General features: G+C 38.0%; 1 protein-coding gene across 4 annotated transcripts in view; it reads right to left on the reverse strand.

The window, feature by feature from the left end:
- Positions 1-1,849: 1,849 nt before the first annotated feature.
- The window catches only part of FLT1 (fms related receptor tyrosine kinase 1), a 51,520-nt gene continuing 36,735 nt past the window's right edge, over positions 1,850-16,634 (reverse strand). For all 4 annotated transcript variants that reach the window (XM_072134349.1, XM_072134352.1, XM_072134350.1 and 1 more), the window contains exons 11-13: positions 11,130-11,247; positions 9,309-9,417; positions 1,850-7,165 (exon numbers count right to left, since the gene is read on the reverse strand). In XM_072134349.1, the coding sequence (XP_071990450.1) occupies positions 6,768-7,165; positions 9,309-9,417; positions 11,130-11,247 (625 nt within the window). In that variant the 3' untranslated portion in view covers positions 1,850-6,767. The remainder of the gene's footprint in view (positions 7,166-9,308; positions 9,418-11,129; positions 11,248-16,634) is intronic.

Below are 16,634 nucleotides of genomic sequence, written 5' to 3' on the forward strand. Positions count from 1 at the left end.
TATGGTTATTTTTTTAAGGGGTAAGTTTAGAAGTTTGCTATGGGGCCTTGGCTCTCCTGGTTACACCACTGCAGAGATGGTATATAATTGAAGGCTCATAGAAGTGCAATTTGTAGGTCTGGTATTGCGTAGAATCTTTATAAGGTCTAAACAAATTCATTAAACAAATTCCCCAAATTCCACCATCTAATTAAGTACCAATGACGAGACCATGAATAGTAACCAGCTTCTCATTGAGTCCTAACATCTTTATTTACTCCTTAAGACCCCAATCCATAAAGGAAGAAGATAATACAGGGCACATGAGTCGCTGCTGCTGAATGTATCATTTGTTGCAATCTGTCACATTATTGATTGTTTCCCCAACATATTTATCCGGCACAAAAACAGTATTTAGAGGAAATGCCATTGTTTACTTGTCACACTTACAATGGCCATTCCCACAAGAAAGAAAAATGCAGTCGTGGGACCCCCGTTTAGGATCACGAAGGAGGAAACTGCTTTACAGGTTCCCAACCAGAAGTTGTTGGTATCATATTGTTGTCTGTCCGAACAAATACTATTCCTGCTGTTCTGCGCTACAAACCACCCGTGGGCACTGATCTCTCGCATTGTAGCAGACACAGCCCATTATAGCGCAGACAGTCGCCTATTGTGTACGGAATAATGGAGAATTAATACAAAAGTAAAACAGGAAAACAGAACTTTTAATAACAATCCTCCAAATTTAATCTTTTTTTTTCTTAAGAAATCCAGGTTACAAAACAAAAAAAACAAAAAAAAAAAAAATAACATATCGAATCCACAGACACGTGCAAAAATAGGAATATTCTATAAATTGTTAATACAATTCTCAATATTAATTCCAATGCCATCTTAACATATGAAAATATATACAATATACATAGAATATGTTACCACTGAATACCAAGACCCTGAAATAAGACAATGTTAATGTATCTATCTTAAGACGGTTATCGCTCTATAAATAAGTCGTTTACCGACATCTGACATTAAATAAGAGTTTATATGGAATGAATATACACAACTGTATTAATTTAATGGAAAGTTTCCTTCCAGTTCACAGTGTAAGCTTCATGGGTCATTAATGTTGCCTGCATTTCCAATGCCAAAATTTCCATCTCTATGGAAAAACGGTCACCGCCAACTTTACTGGCGTTTGACTTGTGAAAAATACTCCATTTCAAGTATATAAAGGACAATATGGCAATATTTGGGAGAAGATGTGTGTCTAACTTGTCTATGTTGACACTTTCGATGAAGAGGTTCTCCATTTGGCTGTATCTGGTTTTAAAGCTCAACTCCAATCAAATAGGGGGAACCTTTCACCAGGATCGGGGCCAGTAAACCACTGGCATCCTTATATAGCTGGGGTTTAGGATTCCAAATTTGACATAGCTTTACTGAGCATGCTCAACTGGGCCAAATGTAGAGCCCCAAGATCGTGAGTCCCGTCACCGCCCATGACTTTTAATGGCTGGTTTAGGAAAGATAAGGTCATGCTAGAGTTCAAAGAAAATCTACCACCAGAATGAAGGATTGTAAACCAAGCACACTGACTTATCGGTATGCGCCCCGCTTTAAAAAATATGCAAATAATCCTGAGGTGCTATTAACACCTATGGAGCCCAGAGCTCCTCAGGATCATTTGCATAATGTTAAAAGTCTTTATTTTTTAAAAACCAGGGCATACGAAGCTAAAAGAAGAGCAGATCCTGTCAGACGGGGCACCCACCAGTATGTCAGTGTGCTTGGTTTACAATCCTTCATCTTGGTATAGATATCCTTTAAGTGGGACAAACCTAGTGAAAGGTTCCTATAATAAGGGGACAAGCTGTAATAACAGGCATAGCCCATGGAAATTAGACTCTATTGGGTTTCCATAGCATTTTTTCTATATACTGTAATCTATATTATTTTTTTTTAATCAAAGTGGCAAAAATGGAAACTCTATGGAGGTATCAATCAGGATCAATTATTACACAATAAATCTGTCCATAACTAAAACCATGATGCTAACGTGAACACAACCTAAACTGCAGACCGATGGAATTTATTGTTTTTGTGAACGTCATCCTGTGCCCTGATTATTTTGACCCCTTTAAATTACATTAATATATCAAGAACTCTCTTGTACCAACTAATGGTTCTTTTCAGCTCCGTTTTGTGTATCAAACATATGGTATAACTGTAAAAAGCAATATAAGGCTTGGCCAGACATCAGATAATTCATAAAAACTCAAGGCACCATTACAGGTCATGTTGTAATGCAATTTCACATATTGTATTCTTTTACATAGCCCAAGGTTTTCGTGCTCAAAGATTGTCAAGAAAGATGGATCAAAGTTTTATGTCAAGATAGGTAGGACTTGACACCTTCAAAATATTGAAATATGTCAAATTGTGCTTATTGTGGTGATAAAGAAGGAGTAATTTTATGACCATGACGGATTTCTGGATCTGGACTATCATTTACCATGTTTGTTTCTAGACATTCACATTCAGACTGACGCACCAGATAACCAAAAGATTTGATCAGCCTCTAACACAATAATGGGCCACCAAAGTCCTTGAGAAGACAACCTGATTTAGAAGCTATCAGGTTATATTTCCCATTGGCTCACCGAAGGGTTATTTTAAAATGACTCTCGTAGCCCCAAAAAACTGTAGACTGATCTGTGCACATAAATCGCACAGTCAACCCATTGCTTTCGATGTCCATGAATGGTGTCGGGCATAATTTGCCGGCGGTGGGGCTGCAGGATTCTCTAAAGTAGAAAAATCCTTTCTAGTTATCTTCTTCCAGATATTTGGCGCCTGCAGATAAACCTACATATAATCATTCTTGGCCAGCCTTAGTTTATTAACATCCTATAGCACCCATCTTAGCAAAATGCAATAATATATACAGTACTCTCACCACAAAATATGATACAATCTCTGCTTGACATATTCAAATGTTCACCTCCACATACTACAATATCTGATTAGAGTGTGAAGTTTTGATTGGTAAGCACCCAGGTTGTGCCCATTGGAGAAAATGAAGGGGAAAAAGCACCCACTTGAATGCTATGCCCCTTCGACCCCTTGACTTTGCTCCAATTTATGAGGACAACCCAGAAGATTGATTCATAGAAAGTCGTAACTCCTCCAAGGAGATCTGGAAATATCTAAAGAGGCATAACCCTTCAATTCCACAACTGGTGAGTGCCTACACCAATCAATCTTCCGACAGCCTTATTAAATGAGAGTTAGACTTTAATATCTTGTTGACTATTCCTTAAACGCTAAAGGTTGTCCTTCTTGGTTGATACACCAGATCTATGATAGTGGTACAAGCTTAATAAAACGATGAACTGATCAATTACAGTCCAGGGTCTTTCACTTACAATACATACGTGCATCATATTCAGAATTTCAGCAGATTTTGCACGTTTTCTTCCGAGCTAGATGACAAAGTCGTTTATTTTATGAAACTGGGAAAACATGAAGTCATGTCCCACGTCTGCAGATTTCTGAAGAATTCCATCTTGTGTGTCTACACTGTTTCTGTTTTCTGTCAATCCCATTCTTCCTGTCCCCTTTCCACAAATATTCTATTTAAGGACTTGTTTATTTTGGATTAGTGCCTTAACTAAATCAATCCGAAAACAAGCTACGTACAAGATATTTATAGACTCCCCCACCATTCTGCTAATTAAAAGGTCTCAGCACGCTTGAAGCAGATATGTAACATTGGAGATGTCTTTGATAATGATATAGTGATGTCATCACCTTATTTGTCAATGAAAATATATAGAGGCATCACAAAAAAAAAATAGGGCTGATTGGTGACGGGATATGAGGATTTGTTAACTATGGCATGTAAGTAGCTCCTATGCGTGGAGAGATAAGAAAGGTCCTACTTTTTTTTTATAAAATCACATCATCTTTGTCCATTGGCTCTGTCTGGTCTTGCAGAATTTATAGAATATAGATATTATTAATTGTCAATTTGTCTATGTACTTCCTCTGATCCTACAGCTATTTCTAGGAAATTTGTTATGATGTGCCCACTCTGGGATTCCATTGGTGTACAAAGAATGGGCCAATGCTAGACGCCTCTATGAAGGTCTTTTATCTATGTTTAGAACAAAGCATAGTGCATGCTATGAATCATTATGTTTGTTCCTTTCATCTCCGCTGGTTGTAGATATGCATTACATGGTCGGCAACACTTGCAAAATTTGATGAGTTCATCCAACCTAAGTTTAATTTGTATGACCATCTTAAGGATTTTACATATAGAGGGATGAAATTTTGAAATTTCCCACCACCGTTGCACATTGCTGCGTACATATTAAGAGGACCTGGCGCTATAGTTACTTTGCCTGGCAGGGGCGATCCATCACGCCCACTTTGTTCGAGGGTGGCATAGAGGGTGGAAAAAGTCAAAACACCTGGCTAGTCAGCAGGAATTTAAACTTTATCATGCCTGGTATTCCAGAAAATCGGGAGTTCGGCTAAAGGCGAACTGCAACCATTCTGATACAGTTGTATTAAGTTGCTCATTTTAGATCATACATTCTAATGAGACATTTCTTGTATAATAAGCTAATTAATTACATTTTATTTTTGAATTTGTATTGTTTTATATAAGAATTCCCTAACTATACATTAGTGAGATGGTGAGGGTATTAAGTGTTATAAGTAAACCAACATATAGAGGGCCAGCCCTGAAATGTAACATCATTAAGGTAAGGAAGGTGAGTTTTTTTATTGGTCGGGTGGGCAGGAGGGGAATTGTAGAGTGAATCTGAAATTTGAACATTGCCACCAGAATATAGAATCTTAATGAAAATACCCTTGGGGCGTTATCAACTTATGTCCCATCATGCAACAGTAAACAGTGTAAGTCGCTCCTCTTATTTAGCATATTTCTCAGTGCATTCCCATCCAAATATATACTTATATACTTAATTAAAATTTTATATTAAAATATTAAAGGAACTATTTACAATCATCCAAAAAAAAACATACAAAAGTATAGGTTGTCTTTAAATATTTGCTGGCTTTTTACAATACAATAACATTTGAGATACGGCTGCACAGAAGACATATATGTACATTATAGACAAACTTTTCAATCTGGAAATAACTATTGACGTAGATGATTATGAAAAAATCGCAATGGACTATGTGATATCATACAGTAGATTCGAGTGAATTTATATCGATCCAACGTATCAATCAAGAACCTTAGAGATTTCATCCAAAAAGTCATCTCATTGGTAAAGATTTGATCCATTGTCATTGCTCTCTCTATTATGGTGGCTTGGTAAAATAAGTTAATATTAAATAAACTATATGAATGCTTTCTTATCTATATAATTATTTCCAGTATTGAAAGATCCTCAACTTGTTAAGTTGTAATATGGGATGGTTAGTGAACAAGCACCATTATTACCGAGAGTGATGATGAGCACCTCAACACCATCTCATAGACCATCAGTCTTCACAAAGTCATCGTAAACACTGCTATGAACAATGATGGACTTCAGGTGACCCGTAGCTACATGGGGCCACCAAAAAGTTCACCTTTTAACCTCCTGTTAAATAATCTTGGTGCTCCTCCAAGTGATTGATCATGTGGTCATCACTCTACCTCTGTATAGCATAGTTAATCCAACCTAGTGCTTCCTAGTAAAATCCTTAACTTCAGAAGCTATACAAATATAAACTATAATGCCAATACTGAATTATCATATCCTATATGTATTCATAAAAAACCAAGAAGACAACATGGAACCCTTTTATAAAAAATAACTTTTGTCTCCTCTACAATATAGCGGCAGTAATGAATCAACCAATCAATCTGCATCGTCTGCTTTCGGTTGACCATCATCGTAGGGTCTGATGCAAGCTCTACCGCCACGCTTTGAAGTGTCTTATCATATATGCTGCCATACATCTTAAAGCATTAAATAATTTAATAAAATAGCTATGATTGCATAGAAATAATTGGCCAAATACACCACAACCATTCTAACGCCACATTGTGAGAACAACTGGATTTCCTTCACATCTGGATCTACTGCAAGTTGGAAAATACTCTATGAAAAAAATATAACTCTATATGAATGGGCCACGGGATCCCAAATCCTACAAATGCTTCCACTGATCACAAGTGTTTGACCTTTTGTTCTGTGCTCCTCGCCCTGACTCTTTAATATAGCAGCTCAATCAGTAAGGTGCGTTATAGCGACCAGGCAATTGCATGAATATCAATTCATATAAAAACCACAACTTCTGAAATAATGTTTCCATGTCATCTCAATTACAATTATAAATTTCTTAATTTTTCCAAACCAGAGATCTGAATAAAAAGTAAGTTCTCCTTAAATTTTGGTATGTGATGTCTTCAGACCAAATAACGTTAAAGTAACCCTAACCCCTTATAAAATATGCTACAGATCTGGCTTAATCTGGATAGAAACGCTAAGTTCTTCCTCTGTACTATATTTACGATTGTTAACACTGGAGCAAATCTGCAGAATAATCTTTGAACTTTATCTCTTCCATCTTTGGACTGGTTTATTTCAGGAACATAAATGGCTTCCGATACAGTAGAGAATGATAAGAATGTGGTGTGCACTGGCGCGTAGCCACTGCTCCATACATCTGCAGCCATTTCTCCAGTCCTTCCAGGAAGTATATTCAGTACCTTTGATTTTCAATCACAATCTTTCAGAAGATGGTTCGAGTCACTATTGGGTTACGCTACTTTCTGTTGTACAATTTTTTCTTCTCTGTTTAGAGGTCCGTGATAAGTGAACTTTCCTATTGCAATGTTCTCCCTTGATGAGAATGTCTTTGCTCTGAGACATGACGTCTCCAGTGAAGGTGTTGGTGGCTTTACACTCGTAGATTCCTGAATCGGCTTGTGTCGCGTTTTGGATAACCGCGGTTAGGACAGTTGAATACTCAGTTGTGACCGCATTTCTTTGCTTACTGATGCTGTGGTTTATTGTTCGGTTCCCGACTCTCCTGCGTAAAATCCAACTGATGTTTGTGTAAAGGTATTTGTTGACGGAACAGGTCAGGGTCATGTTTTCGCCTTCTTTGGCCAACCTGTCCATGCTTATGTGGAATCCACTGGGTACATCTGAAAGAGTTGTAAAAACATACACTTAAAATCTACATAATCTGGTGGTCAAATTAAATGTGGTCATAACTTCAGTGGCTGCTAAGTAAAAATTAAAAAAGCCATTGATTGCCCAAGCTGATGCGGCGACCCTGGCACTATTGAATATTCCTTCAAGAAAGATCACTATGATGCTGGAGGTATGATAAGGCAGTGCAGGGTATTCCCCCGGGGATTGCTGAAAAATCTCTTTAAGCAATTTGGTGCAAGAACGGATAAGGTTCCATTTATTAGCATGATATGGAGAGTATAGTCTATGGATCATGGTATAGAGAGTATTGTCTATATGGATCATGGTATGGAGGACATTGTCTATATGGATCATGGTATGGAGAGTATTGTCTATATGGATCATGGTATGGAGAGCATTGTCTATATGGATCATGGTATGGAGAGCATTGTCTATATGGATCATGGTATGGAGAGTATTGTCTATATGGATCATGGTATAGAGAGTATTGTCTATATGGATCATGGTATGGAGGACATTGTCTATATGGATCATGGTATGGAGAGTATTGTCTATATGGATCATGGTATGGAGAGTATTGTCTATATGGATCATGGTATGGAGAGAATTGTCTATATGGATCATGGTATGGAGGACATTGTCTATATGGATCATGGTATGGAGAGCATTGTCTATATGGATCATGGTATGGAGAGAATTGTCTATATGGATCATGATATGGAGAGAATTGTCTATATGGATCATGGTATGGAGAGTATTGTCTATATGGATCATGGTATGGAGAGCATTGTCTATATGGATCATGGTATGGAGAGAATTGTCTATATGGATCATGGTATGGAGAGAATTGTCTATATGGATCATGGTATGGAGGACATTGTCTATATGGATCATGGTATTGAGAGAATTGTCTATATGGATCATGATATGGAGAGAATTGTCTATATGATCATGGTATGGAGGGCATTGTCTATATGGATCATGGTATGGAGAGTATTGTCTATATGGATCATGGTATGGAGAGTATTGTCTATATGGATCATGATATGGAGGACATTGTCGATTATATGGAAGGCAAGACTTGATATGTACAGTCTTAGATCCTCTGAATGTACAGGGTCTTTTCATTCACCAACAGCAAAATAACAACTTAAAAAAAGCAGGAGAATCAAAACAAAAGTTCTATTACAAAGTTATGCAACTTTTATGTAAACCCCTTCAAGCCCATTTCGGATTTGGGGGTAGAACATCTTGTACTCTGTAGTCAAAGAATTTATTTATAAAAAAAACCCTCTATTTGCTCCGGCTTAGTACACCTTAAGCCAGAGATCAATGTGATGCTTAGCTGCACGGCCGCCGCACTGATATATAATAGTTTTATTTACTTAAGTGATTTGAAACTTCCTGTGGAAATAGCTCCCAGGTTTCCTGATGGAAGATGCTGTTTATCTTTGCCAAGCACCACCAGGAATCTCAAAATAAAATGCAGTTTAGTGACATTGGGAAGCCAAGGAGATAAGGCTGTTCTGTTCCTGTTTCACCCTAGGTAAATTGCACACACACCCAGAGTCCTGCTGCGTGCCAGAAAACGGACAAGAAAGGACGCAGCACAGGTTACTTCAGTTTGATGTACTTGGACTGCACTGAATACTTCAGACGGGGAACAATTTGGGCATGTTTGTAATCCCTGTCCTATTGTGAGTCTCGACTTATACAACTGTCAGACAGACCCCGCTACATGACCACCTACAAAGGCACGTCCTGTAGCACATGCTGAGGTAGAGGAGTGCAGACAAAACATCAATATCCAGCGGAAAACAGCAATTTTGAGTCAAAGGGAAAAACCTTCAACTATTGGTACCGAGAGGGAAAACATAGAAATGTAAGAGAGAGACGTGAGGCATGAGAAAAACGACCCCATGGCTGAAACAAGACAAATACAAGATGAAGAGCTTTTAACTTTTAGGAATTTAAGTACTTTTTTAGTACTTTAAATAAAGGATTTAGTTTTTTCTTAATTAAAAAATTGAAATCCATAATGTAACCTATTATTTAAATCTGAATAAATATTTATTAATTATAGAAATATTAATAAAATTACATTTTTCATTAAAAAGGGCAATAGGCACTTACCACTGATGTAAAAATGTATACGTCTTCTTTCGGTTCCTAATTTATTGGCGGCTGTGCAGGTATAGATACCGGAGACCGAAGAATCATCAATGACAACCATTCCCGCAGTCTGAAAGATAGATTCATTGTATAAGCGTCTGGTTATGAGATCTTTATTATCTATGATAAGAAAATGTACAATATCTTGAAGAATAATAGTATTCATAATAAGAGAAGTGATAAAAATAACAATAAAAAATTGTAACATCCATAATAAAAGAAATAATAACTTTTGCGCCTTAATCATAATAGAAATAGTAACATTTACAAAAACATTAATCATACTAGAAATGATGATACAATAAGAATAATAAAATATAAAAATTAAAATCAGACTAATAATGTGAAAAATTGTAATAATAATATTAAAAGAATAGAATAACATGCAGATATCCAATGTACATGACTACTGATCAGATTGTCAACCTCACTAGACCGGGGGCCTATATATACTAATACAGGGAGGCCCCCAACTTAAGAATACCCGACTTACAGACGACCCCTTGTTACAAACTGTACTTTAGCGTTAGGCTACAATAAACAGCTGTAACAGTTATCAAAGACGTCTGCAACTAAGCTTTATTGTTAATCCTGGTTCTTATGACAACCAAAAAGTTTTAAAATCCAATTATCTCATTGGATCAATTATCACCCAAAAATTTTTTGGATGGGGTTACAATTATAAAATATACAGTTCCGACTTACATACAAATTCAACTTAAGAACAAACCTATAGAACCTATAAATTATGTAAAACTATTATACTCACAAAGAATGTAAGAGGGGGTCTACATCTGCACTTTATCAAAGACCACTTTGAATTTCTGCCTACTATTATATTTATATCTACTGTAATAGTGAGAATAGTGGATTGGTCTGATGTACATTTCATGTCTCTGAGCGTGTTTACCATGAACCACGTTCATCGTTCGACTCACACCATGACCCCCCAGACCCCTGGTCTCCGCAGATGTGGAAGAGAAGAAGGGAAGTACATTCATTCATTCTATGAATTACACACAATACACTTCTCGTCACGTATCCACTAGACACTAAAATTAGCCAAAGCTAAAAGTGAGAAGATTTATAAAGATTTGAGACGTGCGAATAGAAGTGTTTAGGGTGTGGGAACTGAGCCATTAATGAAAAGTGGATATCTTATATGTAAGTGCAGCACTTGTGTCATTGACTGTCTCAATGATAGACTCTGGTAATGTGTGCCCAGAAAGTGCTCGGAGGAAATCTTACTAGAACACTATAGCTGTCATTCCTGTATGACTCTAATGAGTTAGTCATAATAGGACACATTTCCCGTCCTTCACCTGCACCGGTCCAATTTTTATTTTGGCACAGTAAACACCAAAAGGGTCAGAAATTCACAGTGTGTACACATACTGTACAGCAGAAGTAGATTCATCTATCATGCAAAGGCCTAAAACACCAAACTAGGGCTACATTCACAAAAACTTTTGGGGGATGTATATACGGCCGACGTATATACAGCGTATGTACGTCCCCCATACACTTCAATGCCCTCACGGTGCCCTGCGGGAGCGGTACGGTGCAGCACACGCATAGCAGCACACGGACATGTCCTATCTTTCCCTGGAATATTGCGCAGTGTCCCATGTTACTCTATGGAGAGCGGCCGGCGCCAATGTATGCCCGCCGTACCATAGGGTGAATGCAACCTAAGGGTAATAACTTTAGTACCGGGAAGGGGGCACATGCACTGAAAGGTTACATTAGGCAATTGTGAATATCATAGTCTTGGTTTCTTACCTTGTTCCTTCCCTCGATCAGTCGTGTACGTTCTGTGATACTATAAATCTTATTTCCCATGCTGCTGCTGTTTTTACCAACAATTAGAGGAACTGAACTGTCGGAGTGGAAATCACATCTATAAGAGAGATGAAGGAGTAGGTTACACACATGTACGTAATAGGCCACATTTACTAAGGGTCGCGCTGCACACTTTTGTCAGACCATGCACGTTCTTTGTGGCGAAAACAGCTTGCACCGGTATTTAAGAAGTGGGTGCACTGCAATTTTGGCACACGTGACCTTTCTGTGGTGCAGCTGCGCTGGCTTCCATGCGACACAAATTAGGGGGCGTGCCGTTGGACGGTACGACTGATTCAAACTGAGCGCCATATTTAACTTCCAAATTGTGTTGCACGCCCTATGTTAAAGATGCACCACAAAAAAGATGGTGAACTCTGTCGGACCTGAGCGGGGAAGCGACACATTCATGATTGCTGGCGCCCGTTCTTAGTGAATCGCCACCCATTATAAACGGACAATGCACTTTTAGTGAACTTAAGTGACCTGGTAAGTAAATGTGCCCCAATGGGACAGATGTATCAAAAGTAGAACAGTTTGCCTTTAGAGTGTGCAGGGTGCGGCAGAATACTGAATACTGGCGCACGTTCTTCAATAATCTGGTGCCCCCTGCACTGCTCAGGAAGTGTGCACCATCTTTTTTTAGGTGCACCTTTCACATACCATGTGTCGGACACAACACTGGTACAGACACTTTATAAATACAAGCGCAAGCTCCTAAGATGTTCTTTTCAGTACAAAGTGAGACAGAAAACTGGCACCGCCAGAATAATAGATCTGGCTCAATGGGTCGGTGAGTGATAAAGTTATTAGTTGGCAAGGTTATATCCAAAACTCCAAAATCTCCACCAGGGTTTTTTTATGTAATGGTGTTTTACCAGGGCTCTGTGTGGGTTACCTAATTTTAATAACGAAGAACCTTATGGTGGATACATGGACAGGAAGGCCATTAGATTAAAACATAGGACCTAGGACCTTCATGAAGAAAACTGATGATGTACTGTCACATGAACCACTGTCAAGTTAAAGCCAAATTTGGACCTGGTTCATTAGTAATTTATGTGATGTTCTGTTTTAGCACATTTCAAGGTACATTTTTTTTCCACCGGACAGGCCCTTTCAGTTTGTTGGTTTCTTACAATGAATGACCTCCTAAATTATCAGGCAATGAGAGAATATCTGATGTCATACACACACTCTGCATCCCTCGGTATTACACTATCACTTCTGGGTCTTCTGCAGTGGACTTTAATGTACAATGCCAGATTTAAGGTTTTAGATGAAGTCTCGTTTTTAAGATCTCCATTATGGTTACAATTTGGTTTTTGCTTAAAGGGATCCCTAATTATAGGTTGTTCAAAGGGAACAGCTGTAAAGAAGAAAAGTGCTGAGTTTTTCTGCAGCTCCCCCACAGGAGAAAGAAAGTGTTACATAATTTATGTAATGCACAACTGTACTGAGTCCTCCAAGATATTTTTTGTAGCTGATGTTAGTCTGGCTAATCACTAGGGATTTGTCATTTTTACAGACCCTTCCTCAGGTCTCCTAAAAGGGTGTATTTAGTTATCTAAGTAGAGAGTTATATTATCAGTATGCATCATTACAAGTATACAACATAATTTAATAAGCTCTATTAGGGTTACAACTTGTCTTTTTTTTATAGGGATCCCTAATTATAGGTTGTTAAAAAGGATCAGCTGTAAACTGTCTAGAAACTTGAAGAAAAGCGCTGAGTTATTCTGCAGCTCCCCCACAGGAGAAAGCAGGTATTACATAATTTGGGTAATGCACAACTGTGAAGGATCATTTTTGATTTCAGTCTGGTTAATAACCAGGGATTTGGAATTTTTACACACTCACGTCTCCTAAAGGGTTGTATTTAGTTATCTGGGTAGAAAGTTATAGTATCAGTACACATCATTACATATAAAACTTAAAAGTTAAATGAACACATAAAAAGCCTTAAAAACTTCTTAGCAACTAAACATACTAAATCAGAAATAGGAAACAGTGGAATTAGTGGAAGTGCATGCTATATGGAAAGTTACCCGGTGCTTCCCCCCGGGAGTCAGATGGAAGAAGAGTGAAGTTACCAGGAAGGGCTGGTCTGAGACTGGCTTCACGTATAAATGGAACGAGCTGTACTTTCCAGCACTGCCACATCAAACCATTAGTCAGCAGCAATCATATTCAGTTTATCACATCTACCACAGTCTATTTCAGCAAGTCCCAACAACTGCCAGATCTCATTGATGGAGAAGATCCAGTAACATGGAATATTTATAGGCTGAAGTCTGAAAACCCACACATACTGAGGCCAGCACAAAATCATCAAAATGTCCTGATACTGTAATATGTAACTTTGTTCTCCGAAATATGTAGAGGTCATGGCTCCCCACCATGTCTAATATACCTCCCAGTGTCTAAATCTCTATTCCTGGGACAACTGAAGGCAAATCCCTCTAGAAACACCTACAAAACATGACAGAAATGGCCAAGCTGTACCAGTCTACAATAGACAGTACAAATATACTGTAAAGGGGCTTGGTCATCAGAGATATTTATGGCATATAAACTTGATAAAAGAGGACCGAAGTGTTCCTTAACCATGAAGCATCTAAAGGACCAACAATACCGGCCAAATTGCTGGTCTTCTTGACCAGGTCTTGAAGTTAAAAGTTAACTGGCTATAGCGGCTTTCATTATCTAGAGAAGTAGAAGACCAATAACCAACAATAAAAATAACAACATATGTATTTCCTACTAAATCGATGCATCAAATGGAAGAGCAAATTGGGAAAAATATATTGTGGACTACAAAAGTAACTTCAGAAATAACAATACATTACAGTGTTTTATTAACTTTTATTTTCACATCCTAAACCAGGGAAACACAATAATACTTGCATCAGACTTATTGTCCTTCTAGATCCATTATGACTTTCCATCCAGAGAAGGTCAAGAAAGTCAAAGACCTCATTATACTTCCAAGGATACCCAAGACTCTGAATTCCTTCCTCGCTGCAAAGTCTTTCTGGGTTAAGAGTACTTTGAAGGGGAGGAAAGCGGCTTGGGATTTGGATTATTTATTCCTGACTTTCCGACAGCCTGTCCTTGACCATAGTCTTGTGTTTTTCTTTCTCTTTGCCATGAATGAGGAGGGATAGACTTTAACAGAAGTCATCATTTCTATTAATATTATAAACCAAGGAGGTGAGGAGGAGGAAGACGGCCATAAATCTGGCAGTACACAGTAGCAGGAAGCCGAGAGCCCCTGCAATTATTTTTTCAAAGTTCTTAGAGCAATTCCACACTTCCACCAGGAATTCACGTGTTAACCCTTTGATGATAAGGACACTGTTACTCTTCAATTATTTGTCCATTTATCTTAAAAAGTCAATGAAAAGAGCTTTGGTACAATTGGTGCATCCACTGGACCATGTTGAGCATTTATGAAGGTGGGCCAACTCACTAAAACTCATTATGGTTCCTAGTAACCTCTTCATTACTTAAGAGGTTAATGCAAGATTGGGGGATATAACAGGACCCTTAAGAATACATAAAGCTTTTAAGGAAGTAAATTGTGCCATGTTTGAAGATGCAAAGATAACAGCAGTGCTGGGAACGGTCTTGTATTGGGGAGGAAGCCAAACAAGAAGAGGAAAGCAGCGTACGCTCCTGATTTCGCACAGGAAGCTCAGAACACCTCCTGCCAAAGGGAGATAAGACGGCTCCCATGGCCTATTCTGGACCGGGCCACTGTTATCAACCTTTAGCTGTAACACTGTCCTCGAGATACTTCACTCAGTTCACTCCCCGTGTTCTCAGCCATTTTTAAAAGCTAGTGCTGCCATTTCTAGACGGCATGCCAAACACAATAGAATGATATAATTATAACTGCTGAATGAAAAGCCTTTCCGGGGGCAAGCGTGTACTACATGACATGTGTATACAGTACTCGTGCGCTGTTATAAATGAGCCTAGGGATCGAGATGTGGTGAACAGTAAACAGTTACACAATGATACACAGACTATAGACAGGATAGGATAGATTTCTTCCACCAAAGTGATGCGGGATATAATGGCTGATAAGACATAATGCTAAATCTGTAGACCATATCACTGGTTTTGCTATATTAGGCACAAGGAACTTTTAGGCTCCTCTAGGCTTCAAGACCGGGTGCCCACCTCAATCTGATATATTGACCCCTGACAAATATGTTTCAAAAATATTCTATAAAAATACACAGATTAGAGATAAACTAATTTACCAAAATTAGTTAGAATTGGTCTTCAGATTTTAATCCATCTGAATCAATTTAGTATATATCAAGGGGTCTTCATTGTCCAAAAAAGTCATCTATGACACTTTCCTACAAGTGTATCAAACTACTTTTAAGTCTTGAATCCATAATGTAAGGGTCAGTGAGACCAATCTGGGATCAAGAAGTCCCTGTCTATGAGGTTTCTGGAACTCTCACCCCCAAAAGGGGCTTTAGGAAAGATGACACCGGAAAGTAATTGCTTACCCCTCCAACATTGGCAATCGGTACCACTTCCTATTCCACCATCAGGGTCCCATTTCTTAGCCTTGCCCCATAGGTCTAACTTTTTGTAAAACTAATTCTAAAGGTTTTCTATTTGCCCAAACCAAATTATTTGAAGAAAATTTGATTTGTCCAAAATTAATTCAATCATCTCTAACTCAGATATTTATGGTGCTGCTAGTTTATAAGTAGGTGGACAGCACCAAGTCACTCGGCTTTGTGCCAAGGTTATAAGATACAGTTCCAGGTCTGGAATACACCACGGCCGCCAATGTATTTTAGGACTATATTTTTTATTTTTTTAGAACTCAATAATCAGGAGATTATCAATTAAGATGTATCCATTTAAAGTAATAATTGTTATTATTATAATTTTTAACATTCTGAATATAAATAGGAATTCTGCTCCCCTAAGGTAACTGCTGGTAGTTTCAGCACCGTAGACAGCCACCTGCTGAGAATTCACTATCTTAGGAAAAGAAGTGTATGCCTATGATTAATGTAACAAAATGACTTCATCACTAAGCTATTATATAGATTGGAGGACAATTTATTTCTGGAATTATTGCTTTTTTCCCCTTTAAATAAAATAATTCCTTAATGCTGGATATAATTGCCTTTATGTCTGCATTTAAATTTAACGTAACTTAAAAGTAGGTACTAAACTGTATTATAATTACTTTTATTGTATGTCATTATCATGCTTAAAGCTATGTTTTTTAATACTTAACTTTGACTACTTTGCCCCTCCCATGTTGAAGCTTTCTGGGTCTTGTGTTCTTTTTCAATCAATGATAAAGTATCACAATGGATATGGATCTGCTGAAACCAATCAGTGGCCACAGTTGTTTCCTCGGGGGTGTTGACATTTCACGGCTACAGCCAGCGATTGGTTATT

This window comes from Engystomops pustulosus, chromosome 2 (assembly GCF_040894005.1).
Source record: "Engystomops pustulosus chromosome 2, aEngPut4.maternal, whole genome shotgun sequence".
NCBI classification, from domain to species: Eukaryota; Metazoa; Chordata; class Amphibia; order Anura; family Leptodactylidae; genus Engystomops; species Engystomops pustulosus.